The sequence below is a fragment of the Cylas formicarius genome, unplaced genomic scaffold (assembly GCF_029955315.1).
Source record: "Cylas formicarius isolate icCylForm1 unplaced genomic scaffold, icCylForm1.1 PGA_scaffold_2__14_contigs__length_35257938, whole genome shotgun sequence".
Classification (NCBI taxonomy): domain Eukaryota; kingdom Metazoa; phylum Arthropoda; class Insecta; order Coleoptera; family Brentidae; genus Cylas; species Cylas formicarius.
The window spans coordinates 30,197,832-30,210,424 of record NW_026844319.1 but is presented as its reverse complement, the minus strand read 5'-3'; the positions used below and the strand labels follow the sequence as shown (position 1 = coordinate 30,210,424).

At 34.4% G+C, this 12,593-nt stretch overlaps 1 protein-coding gene across 1 annotated transcript in view; it reads left to right on the top strand.

Moving 5' to 3' along the window:
- The window catches only part of LOC132698393 (sodium-dependent serotonin transporter), a 46,721-nt gene that overhangs the window by 14,139 nt on the left and 19,989 nt on the right, over positions 1-12,593 (top strand). Inside the window, exon 4 of the mRNA XM_060664420.1 lies at positions 10,982-11,116. Within this exon, the coding sequence (XP_060520403.1) occupies positions 10,982-11,116 (135 nt within the window). The remainder of the gene's footprint in view (positions 1-10,981; positions 11,117-12,593) is intronic.

Here is a 12,593-nt window from a genome sequence, read left to right as displayed (position 1 = left end):
TATGTTCGTTATGCACTATGCACCAGATCTGGAGACAAGTGTATTATGATCGGCAGCTCTCGAAACTCAGCTTATCAGTATAATCTTTTAACCCTAAAGAAACCTCCCAGGTTGGGTACAAACAAACAAAAACAATTTTTGAGGGTTTGTGATTGTGCTTAATTCAATCCGTCCTATTTTGCAATATCAGCGTAAATAAATAAAATATAGGAAAAATAAAAAAATGTTCTAGGTAAAGTATCAAAAGGTAACTGTTTGGATAAAAAAATGATGAGCTGATATCTGCAGTTTTGATGCGGTTTTAGGTACGATATGTGTCGAAGAAGCCGATTGTTACTGGAATCTGTTTGAATAAAGGAAGAAAAACCTACTATCAATCTAAGAAAGTGGGTTTTTAAGTAGTTATCTGCAGTTTTAATGTAGATTTCACTCCGGTAAATTATGAAAATGCAGCTTTTGACTATAATCTGCTCGAAATCAAGAGCGAATTATTTGTCACAAAAAGAGGGGTTTTAAGTACACATCTGCAATTCTAAGTGACAGATTTCTAAAATACTTTTATTTTTAGAATAACTTTAAATTTCCTCCAAGTTTCCGAACTCAATTTCCGAACACCCCGTATACAGTCTATTTCACCTTATTATTGGATATTAGCGTTTTCCTCCATTTTTCTGTGAACGTCTCTTTGATGAACCGCCACACCTACTTTTGCCAATTAAAAAAAAAATGAAAAAGCGAACTGAAAGGGGGCAAAGGAGCAAATTGGAGCGACAGCTGGCTTTGAACTTCACCTGTTCTATTTTGGTCGAGGCCAAGCATCGCGTTTTTTTTTTAACGGAATTTTCGGGTACGTAATTTCAGCTTTTTACGGCTCACCGCCCCACATTAAATCGTCCATACGTCGCGATTTTAATGCGATTACAAAACGCGATACGTCGATAAACCGTGCTTTTTTTTACACCGCGTGATGCCCCATAAAATTTGTCGGAAATAATTGGGTCCGTATATTATGACCCAAACGGAGTCAATTCGACCATTTTAAATGGCAATTCGATGTACCGGCCAACTCGATTCACCGGACCAAAGAGTTGTTTTAGCCATATTTAAAAAACATATTAAAAAAAAAGTTTGTATATTTTGCTCTTAAATTTTATAGTCTTGACTGTAGATGGCAATGGAACAGCTGACTGACCAATCCGCAGGGACGGATTTTTAATGTGTTTTAAAAATATAAATACTAAATATACAGGGTGTCCGAATATTTATATGTTTTAGAGAAAAATGTGAAATACAAAAGTATTCGTAAATACTATATTTTTTAATGGAACACCGTGTTTTGTTCGTGAAAATGTGTATACGTGAAAAAATATAAGCCTAGGTATAAAGAATACTTAATAAAATTGTAAAAACATACTAAGAGTAATTTATGGAAGAAAAATATTGTGCTTTTGGAAAAAGTTATTTAAGGGACTTATTGAACAAGATTGCTCAGAGGGACGCTATCGTGCTCCTGCCGACCATTTTGGAACTTTCACAAAATCGATGTAAATATATTGTGCATATACCCTGTATACAGCATCTTTCACATATCGGCAAATTCAAAGTAACGACAAACTTTGATATACAGAAAAAAAATACGTAAGTAATAACTATTTCCAATGATATTATTCCAAGTATCTCGCGCACCGTGTATGATAGACGAAACCTGAAACTCTCTCGATACAGTTTACGACACTGTTTAAACCAAATTATCCCATGTTTTGTAGTTTTCCATTTACGACTAATAATTTATCCACGAAAACGGCAATTTTCAGGGTCTTTTAGATTTTTTTACCCATAATCGACACACCCTGTACATATTTGAAAAAAATCCGGAAATGGAGGTTATAGCCCTGAATCTTCCAAATAACAACTATATACTTATTTATTTCAAAATTTTATGATTTTTTAATACTTAATGCTTCCGATCCGTCCCATCCACCTGCCGCCCCTCTGAAATGATAGCGCTTAATCGTGAGCGCAGCGGATTTTTTCGGGCTGAGTTATCCGATGATCGGCTGGCGAATAGCCAATCCACAGAGGATCCCTTTGACAGCCGGATACGTCATTGTCGTATATAGATCGGACGCCGTGATGCGAGATAAGCGGTCCGTCAAATTACAATATCTGGTCGGCGAGCATCGAGCGGGCGAGTCCGGTTTCAGATAAGGACAGATTTAATTAAATTAGCTTACGGTCCTTTGAGAAACGTACGGGGCGCTGGAATCGCATTTTTGGTTTTAGCGACCGATTTTGGATGTTTTTAGTGCGCCGATTCCACATTTTTCAGATATAGGTCAGTAGAAGATAATTCAGGCAAGGAATAAAATAAAAGTACAGTCGAAAATTTATATTGCGAAATTGAAGGGACTGCTTTTTTTTTTCGTCAGAAAGAGGCACTTGAAAAATAACAATACGCATATGGGTTCTGTAATATTTAATTATTTTATATACATATTTTAACATCTACTTAGGAACATTTTATATAAATAATTCATATAATTCATTAATCATTTTCTTTTGAATTTTTTCTTCCCCGTGATACATAAAAAATTTCTCAAGCAGTTTAACTGAATATAGGGCTTGTTGAATAGTTGGTGGTGGCCCCAGATCAACTTCATCTTCTTCTTCCTCTTGGTGCTCTTCCTCACCCTTTCTTGCTTGTTGTAATATGGTTTCCTCTGTCAAGTCTGCTGTTGTAGTAAAATCCTGATCTATCACCATAAAATCTTGCAACTCCTCACTTGTAAACGTAATTATTGTTTGAAACAGCTTTATCCACGAGCTTGAAGGAGAGGTATTTAAATCTAATTGATTTGATGCATTTGAATGTTCCATTTTGTTAATCTCCACGGCTTCCAAAAAAATTAATTTTCTACTTTTTGTGGCTGTATGTAAAATATCAAAATTGTCGTCAAAAATGTGTTCTTCTGTGTTTAAGTGTGTAGCATAATTAGAATCTGGACTATGGTTTTTAAACGCTCTTGTATGTGCGTTAATGCGTTTCTTCAAGGATCTACCTGTTTGTCCAATATAAATTTTACTATTTAATGAAAGAAAGAGAAGAGAAAAGTATTGTATATATATATATATATATATATATATATATATATATATATATATATATATATATATATATATATATATATATATATATATATATATATATATATATATATATACAGTGGGGTTCCTACAGCTTCTGCCGCATCCCACATTTCGACCGCCATTTATCGTTATTCCTCCACTCATCTTCTTTAACTGCTCTGTCCTTCATTATATTTCTTATACCATCGTTCCATGAGATCTTCCTTTTTTCCTTCTGTTTTTGTGGGTATATTTTAGTGCTCTTTTTGGCCATCTCTCATCGTTCATTCTCTGTACGTGCCCATACCATATAAGTTGTCTAGTTTCTATACGGTCAGTGCTGGTATGTATTCTCCCTGTTCTTCTTCGCATTTCTTCATTCCTGACGTGTTCTACTGTCGACACTTGGCATGCTCTTCTCAAGAAATCCATTTCTTGAGAAGATAACTTTCTTGTCGTTCCTCGTCCATTTGCCAGCATTCTGCGCCGTACGTTAAGATGGGTTCCAAAACTGCTTCATATATTCTAATTTTCGTACCTATTTTAATACCGTTGGACCACAACAAGGAATTTAGCGCTTGAGTTGCTCTTCTTCCCTGCTGAGCTCTATTTTGAATGTCTGTTTTTGAATTACCTTCTTCCGTTATGACGCTTCCCAAGTACTTATAATTTGTAGCTCTTTTTATTTTTCTAATATATAGTTCAGGATCTTCATCTTCGTGTTTTCCCCCTACTTTCATATATTCAGTCTTCTGCATATTCAAATTCAGTCCCCAATTCTCATAGTGTTCTTTCAGTTTCCTCAGCATGTAATCTGCGTCGTCTTCATCGCAAGCTATAATCACTTGATCGTCTGCAAAAAAGAGGCTCGTCAAATATTTGTCATCTAAATTTACCCCCATACTTGCTATTTTTTCCCTCCTGAATATATATTTCGAATAGAGTAGGGGACATGCTACAGCCTTTGTTCACTGAAAAACGGTTCTCACTTCTTGATTACACTCGTCGCATCTTTATATAGGTTCCAGATGGCTCTCAAATATACATTGTTGAGTCCGGTTGTCATTAATACTTCAAACATTTTCTTTAAGGGTACCGTGTCATCTGCTTTTTCAAGACTTTTTCAAAAACTAAATGGGTAGTTAAGTTGTGGGCTCTACGTTTTTCCATTACTTGTCGCATGACAAATATATTATCTATACAGGATCTTCCCGTTCGAAAACCGCTTTGTTCTTCTATTTCTTGGAAGTTGTCTTCTATTCTTCTTTTGAGTATTCGACCGTACAACCTTCCCATTGAGCTAATAACCGTTATGCCTCTGTAATTATGACACAACTTTTTATCTCCTTTTTTATATACAGAGCTAATATATCCTAAATTCCAGTCCTCGGGTATTTGATCTTCTTGTATACATTTATTGAATAGTTCTTCTAATAGTTCTAGTAATATATCTGGTGCATTCTTTATTAGCTCTATGGGCATGTCTCCGGGTCCAGCGGCTTTTTTATTTTTCGATTCCTTTAGGGCTCTTTTAATTTCTGTTATTGTGATTTTATGTACATGATCGTCTATGTTTATGTCTATACCGTCCATTTGGAATTCTGGCCTATTTTCAGTTAGTAGCGTTTTATAATACTTTCGCCATGTTTCTACCCCAATTACGTTTAATTTACTAGTCTCCTTTGTACTTTTCCTTAGATTCTTTATTATTTTCCATGCTTCCGATACTCTTGTGCCGCCCATGAATCTAGCTACTTCTTCGCGTGTCTTTTCCCAGCGCTCATTTTTGCTTCTTTCAACTAGTCTTTTTGCTTCTTCATTAAGTATTATTAAGTATTAAGTATAAGTATTAAGTATTATTAATGATTAAAAAAAAATTGGTAACGAATTCTTATTCAGGAGTCCTTAGAACCAATTTGTTTAATGTTTCACTACAGGCTATTTGAAATATCATTTACAACCCGCTTAAGGCTGTACAATTATTCTTCATTTGGGTTCCCTCAGACCACATATACGAAGGCGCCACTTGACGAGTCTTTGGGGTCAATTTTCTGGACAAGTTTCAAGTTTCAATTTTCGAAGAAATTACATTTAATGCGACAAATAGGAGGACCCAATAGGATCTTAAAGAAACAATGATGCCTTTATATTTTGATTTAACAAACTGGAAAATAGATTTAAACAAAGATTCACCTGTGAATTTACTAAACAGAATTCCCTATATTTTCAAATTCACTTAAATAGCTACAAAGGATGTTTGGGTAATACATTTTAGTGTGCAATAATTATAGAACATATAAGAAACCAATTCAGCTACTAGTTTTTTTTAGAATTTTTACTAGAAGCATAAGAAATACCCCTGTCTATAGGGGGACCTTCTTCAACATTTTTTCACTTGGATGTTTCATGTGCGATATCTAGCATCTCGAAGTAATTTCAATGGAGATTAAACATCACTTTATGAAAACGCTTTGCGCCGATTTACAATTCTTGAAGAACAAAAACACTTCTGCATTGCTTTTCGAGACCTTAACTTCTTTTTTGCCTGAAAATTTAAAAGGATTGCTAAACATCGGCGATCTCTTACAATGTCTTATGGATCCTACGTCAGATTTTGTCATTAGAGTTATCACCGGTTAAAAACGAAAATTTAAATCTCGCGCGTTAAATGGACTTTTAAAAAAAAATACATAATGATTTCATGAGTTTCTGTACTGTCAGCATAGGCAGGTCCTCTATATGTCTAATAGCTTTATGGCAGGGCGGTTTCAAGAAAGGTTTCGTTTTAAGTGCAAAAAAAAAACGTGTCGAGGTGAAAGTTTCAATAATTCAAATTTGTTGTATATGTGAATTATGTGCCAAAAATTGTTTTTTTTTTATTTCAAGCCTAGGACAGTGAATTATGGGTTATTTATAAATTAATGAATTGAAAATATTAAAAAATATATATTAATTTGACTTCATTTGAGCCGGGCGCTCAGCTTGTGCCATTGTGTCCAGGCCCTGTGAAGGACAATTCGTGAGTTAGGAGGGAGCGTAGAGACCGACTGCCGAGGCATAGCGAATCGGCCTTCCAACACCCACTTCCAGAATGCTGATACTGAATGCTGTGTCCACTCGGAGAATTTCTTTTAGGAGTTCGCTGAGTGGTTTACAGTCGACAAGTACATGCAAAGGAGTTTCATCCGCTTGACATAATGCGTCTTGTATGATGTCAATGTTCTTAAGATGCTTTCTTGTTGACCAGTGTCCAGTTGGAAGCTGGAAGCAAGAGTCCTGCACGGCCCCTAAAAGAGGGTTTTAGTGTGTCTCATACTTTCAGCTTCAAGCCACATATCGAGAAATCTATTGCTAGATCTCTGGTCAAGTCGAATTTCAATGAAGCTGTCGGGTACTGAGGTAGGGCAGATAGGTAGTTGGTACTATAGGTTACAAATAGGTACTATTTTTCCTCTCGTTCGTATTTAAATAAAATAACTTTATAATGGTTGCCAGAAGCCGAAACGTCAATATTCAATCATACTGAGCTGTAGAGCAGAAAATGTGTTTTTCATTTTGACTTATCTCAACAAATAGAGCTGGGAGAAACCAAAATTGAAAAATCAGTATTTTTTTCGGAATTACTCGTATCTCTTACCGTTTCCGAAATCCCGGCGTCGAATTTGAAACACCCTGTACACTGCAATTTTTGCCCCGAAAGCCGGGTCGGACCGCGCCACTTATAAAAATACATTTTCTGTCGGTATCCCCTTATCGCTGAAGCCTCCTGTACAACGTCCGACACACTTTGCGAAATCCCCTTATCAAAAATTTTTGCGCAGGCGATTTTTAACAAAAGCGCGTTATTTATTTTAATCCCGGGTACATTCGCAACAGATTACCCATTCGTTGGCTTCCAATACAGACATTTTATAAAATTTCATTTCATCCTATTCTGATCTCATTCACAATGGAAATGGAAGTTTCAAGTGATAATTAGGATGGGCATTTTGGCACAAAAATTGAAAATCGTATGTATGTATATCTTTCAATTTGTGTCTTAAAAGCAAAAATACCTTTTGTTTTTTTTTTAATGAATTAAATTAGACTAGATGCGTGTATCATTTCTCTTAACTAAATTTAAGGAGAAACTTATGTGATGACATTCGAAAATATGCATTTTTAATTTTATTTTTTATTCAGAAACGTTTTTTTCTCCTACGATATTTTCATAAAACTTTTCAAACAAAATAATGAAATGTACAGCATAGCTTGTTGAAAGAACGTTATTTTCGAAAAGCAATTTAGTTGCATGGCAGAAATATTTTGTACCCACATTTAACAATTACGTTATAAACAAATACATTTTAGAAATAATTTATCAATAAATATTTCTGAAACTAATGGATCTATTCACGCGTGAGCAATGAAAAAAAAAATTGTATAATATAACTCACAGAAAACACAACACCATAGTATACCATGCAACAAGTGCGTAAACTGCATTTGACTCTAAAGTTTATTGAACGTGTTGCAGATTTTTGCTTACTGACCGTGGTATTCGGTGTAGAAGGGAATAGAAAAAATGGTTTCCAGTACCATGCTGAAGTCATAATCCCAGAACTCTTGGGTAAATGTTCCGATTCAAAATAGATCTTTCAAAATAAATTATACCTTACTTCGTTATATCATTATAACTTGTGTGAATGATTGAAATTTTATTTTACATAAAAAATGTTGTTCTTTGCAGCTCACACTTTTGTGAATACTGGAAAATACAAATTTTAAAATGATTTGCTAAATCTTTACAGTGGGGACTCAGGCTTTGTAAATTGATTAACTTTTACATAATAACATATACCTTTACGCTTTCAAATATTAACAAATAAACCACGCCATATTCAGAGCCACTATGACGTTTCCATTTGTTTATATTTGATGTGTCGTCAAAGCAAATGGAGATTTTTCTAATTTTTGTCCCAAATCTTCAATTTTTTGACTGCTAAACTAAGCTCTTCCAATTTTAGATGCAACTCAACCATGGTTAGGTCCGTTCGAGTAGATTTTCCAATAAAATTCATATCTGTTCCAAAACATTTCCTAGTACCTTTGTCGATTGCAGTTTTTCAAAGCTGTTTGTTGTGTAGCACTGCAAAAAAACTGGCTTGATCGTGCATTGAACGTATTTCCACAACAAACCGCAACACAAGTTGTAGGCATTTTCGACCTGTGTTTTTGCACAAGAGCTAAGAAAAGCAAAATACATTTTAAAATCATAAAATAATAAACTTTTATAATTAAGAAAACGCATAAATACCTTCAACAGACACAAAATAACATCATTTGCTAAAAACATACGGTTTTGCTTATATAAAGTAATTTCCTTTGTTTGTTTATCCTAGGACGCCATATTGAATTTCGTTTGACAGGATTGGCTAATAAGTTGGTGGTAGTCTTATCTGGACATTAAAAATATCTAAAGTTAACAATGAATGGATGATAGTAACTTCACGAAAATATGTCAATCGACTATGTCAACACACTATGGATTGGATGCATCACATTTTTCCATCCGTGAATCAATACGGGAATATATATATATATATATATATATATATATATATATATATATATATATATATATATATATATATACACAGGGTTTTTCACTTAAAACTCCGCACGCCAATAAGTCCAAAACGAAAAGAAATATTTAATTTATGTGAAAAGTAGCCAAAGTGTGGGGTCAAGTAGATATTTCCTAAAGTTTAAAAAATTCGACGCCTGCAAAGAGCTGGGCGTCGCGACGCGTCGAGAAATTATTCGATTGCAGAGACTTTGGAAATACGCGCATACAAAAGTACATATTATTTAAAAACTTTTTTGTTATTTACTCAAACTTATTTACTTTACCCGTTTCTAAGTTTCTTGATTAATAAAAAATGTGATTAACGCTTATTTTTACAAGTATGCCATGAATGTTGGACTATGGCAACCACTGTTATCGCAGTTGTTTTAAGTGCAATTACAAACGTAAGTTGTTATTGCTGTATCAAAAAATTGTCACATTTTGTCACAAGAAATATCCAAATTTGTTCGGTTAAAAAAAAACTAAGAATTATTATATGAAAATGGTGCAATTTAGCAATGAGGAAAAAGTAGACATGTTACTGGTGTTTGAAGAATGCAGATGCAATTGTAGAGAAGCAAAAAGAGTTTACGCACGGCGTTATCCGCATAGAAGAGTCCCCGATGCAAAAACCTTTTCAAGTTTATGTAAAAACTTAAGAGAATATGGCAGCTTCATAAAACCTAAAAGAGATAGGAACAGGACGGCTACAAATGATGAAAATACTGCTGCTGTAATTCAGCAGGTTGATAATAACCCCAAGATATCCCTATCAGAGATAAAAGAAAATACCGGTGTTACCATAAGTTCTTCGTGGAGAATTCTACATAGAAACTCTTTTCACCCGTACAAAAGTAAACTAGTTCATAAACTAGAACCAGGCGATTATGCTAGAAGAATGTATTTCTTAGCGACATTGTCCGATTTGTATAGCCAAGATGCAAATTTTCTCTCGAAAATTTTATGGAGCGACGAAAGTCGATTTCAAAATAATGGAATCGTTAATAGACACAACTGTCGTTTTTGGTCCGAAAACCATCCTCGTTGGATTACAGAAAGAGGTAACCAACGAATTTTTAGTATCAATGTTTGGTGCGGCATATTAAATGGATTCCTTATTGGACCTTACTTTTACGAAAGAACTTTAAATGCAGATCGCTATTTAAGATTTCTTCAAACTACACTTCCGGAACTATTAGAAGAAGTGCCTTTTGACACTAGAATGAATATGTGGCTACAGCAGGATGGAGCGCCTGCACATAATGCCCAAATAGTAACGAGGTATTTGAACCGAGAATATCCCAATAGATGGTTTGGTACTAATGGACCGGTAAGGTGGCCGGCGAGGTCCCCGGACATTACACCACCGGATTATTTTGTTTGGGGCGACCTAAAAAACGTTATCTATGAAGAACCTATCGAAGATATGGCTGATCTCATTAACAAAATTAGTACAGCGTGTGCCGCTATCACAAGAAGGACTCTCCTACAAGTGACCCAAGCTCATCTGTTAAAAGTTTTTGATAGTTGTGTTCGAGCAGATGGACATAATTTTGAACAAAATTTTTGAAATGTCTTATTATGTACTTAATTGCAATAATAATTTTGGTTATTAACTTGTAGGTTTTTTTGCTGTTTTTTCACTTATTTATCATGTTATCAGAACTAAATCGATAAAAAATAATAAATAAAATCATACTAAAATAGTTGAAATCTATTGTTTGTAATTGCACTTAAAACAACTGCCATAACAATGGTTGCCATAGTAACTAACATTCATGGCTTACTTGTAAAAATAAGCGTTAATAACATTTTTTATTAATCAAGGAATGTTTATTTTAAATCGGTATAACTTAGAAACGGGTAAAGTAAATAAGTTTGAGTAAATAACAAAAAAGTTTTTAAATAATATGTACTTTTGTATGCGCGTATTTCCAAAGTCTCTGCAATCGAATAATTTTTCGACGCGTCGCGACGCCCAGCTCTTTGCAGGCGTCGAATTTTTTAAACTTTAGGAAATATCTACTTGACCCCACACTTTGACCACTTTTTACATAAATTAAATATTTCTTTTCGTTTTGGACTTATTGGCGTGCGGAGTTTTAAGTGAATAACCCTGTATATATATATATATATATATATATATATATATATATATATATATATATATATATATATATATATATATATATATATAAATGTTTTCTTTGACTTATCTTGACATATCATCTATAATTTTTGTTCCAGGTGCCTTTCTCATTCCGTACACGATAATGCTCATTTTCGGCGGTCTTCCGCTGTTTTATATGGAACTAGCGCTAGGACAATTTCACAGAAGCGGCTGCCTTACCATATGGAAACGGATATGTCCAGCTTTGAAAGGTAAGCAGACTGACGTTTTTGAACCGATAAGACGACATCTTCCGTCACTTTCTCAAACTAAGCTCGATCGTCTCGCCGCGGACACGTGACAAAAGAAACCTCGCGTAATACGACAAAGTACGATCGAGTGCTGGGTAATTACTCTGAAACGTTGGGTAAATAAGGCAACTCTGACGGGAATTGCCTTTTTCAATTATCAATTGTGAGACGGAGACAATAGCGACACTCCAGTTTTTTTCCCTCGACTAAATGTAAAACGGAGTGCGTTGTTGGCTATTAGACAAGCGGGGAGACAGTTTCGGAGTTACTAGTAGATAAACACGATGGAAGTTGCTGAATATGTCTAATGGAAGTTTTTTTTATGGAGGGTGTTTTTAATTGAATGAAGGGAGCGATTTTTAGGTCCCTTTTAAAAAGAAAACTTCATGTGAACATACCTCCTAATCTTCTCAACTTTTAAGATACTAAATAAAACATATTTTTTTTATATCTATAATACCACTTTAAACGTTTTGGAAGACATTGATGGTATCCCATTGATTTCTCCTAGATTGTTCTTACAATCTCCAATTATTTCTAAAGAAATTTGATTTTTTGATTTTTTTCATTCGATGTACACTTAAAAAAAAACAAAAAGAAAACTCTTTTTAGCATATATCATATAACAATATCGTTAATGTGGCGGACTAAAAAAAATTGAAGAAGTCAAATCTGCTCGTCAATTTTCTTTAAGGAAATTGTGGCATTCGGTACTAGTTAAATCGAGAACTTTTTTCTTGTTCTTCTTCTTATTCCTGCGTTAAGTCCAATGACTTGTGTTTACTGAGTAATATTTAATCTTATTTGTGATTCTGATGACCAGCTATCTTGCCATCTTTTTTGTGGTCTTCCTCTGGATCTTTTCCCATGGGGTTTTCCATCTCTTGTGATCTTTGCTAATATGTGCTTTTTCTCTCTCGTCCCCATCTTACTATGTCTTGAATATTATTATGCATCTTAATGTTTCCATTGCAGTTGCTCTTAGCCCTTGTTATGTTTTCTTTGCATCGGCTCTTGTTTCTATGGCATACGTATACGTCTTATACATGTTTAATAGATTCTTGTTTTCGTTTCTAGATGTTTATTTCTCCACACTATATCCGTTAATGCACCTGCTGTGGCTGCTGCTTTCCTTACTTGGTATATCGTCTCTTGGTAAATATCTCGGTGGCTACTCCTAAATATCTTGATGACATTACTTCCCCTCTATCTCCGGCTTACATCTTATCATCTGTCAGCGGACGTAAACTGTCTCCTTGTCTAATTCCTGTGTTTACCTTTATTTCTTCAGATACCTTTCCTTCAGCTTTTATTTTAGTGGATCAGTTGTAATTCAGTGCTTCTATGATTCTTATCATTTTAAGAGGTACATTTTTTTCTTTAAGTAAGAATACTATGGCATTAAGTCGTGTTTTATCAAACTCTTTTATTAGGTCCA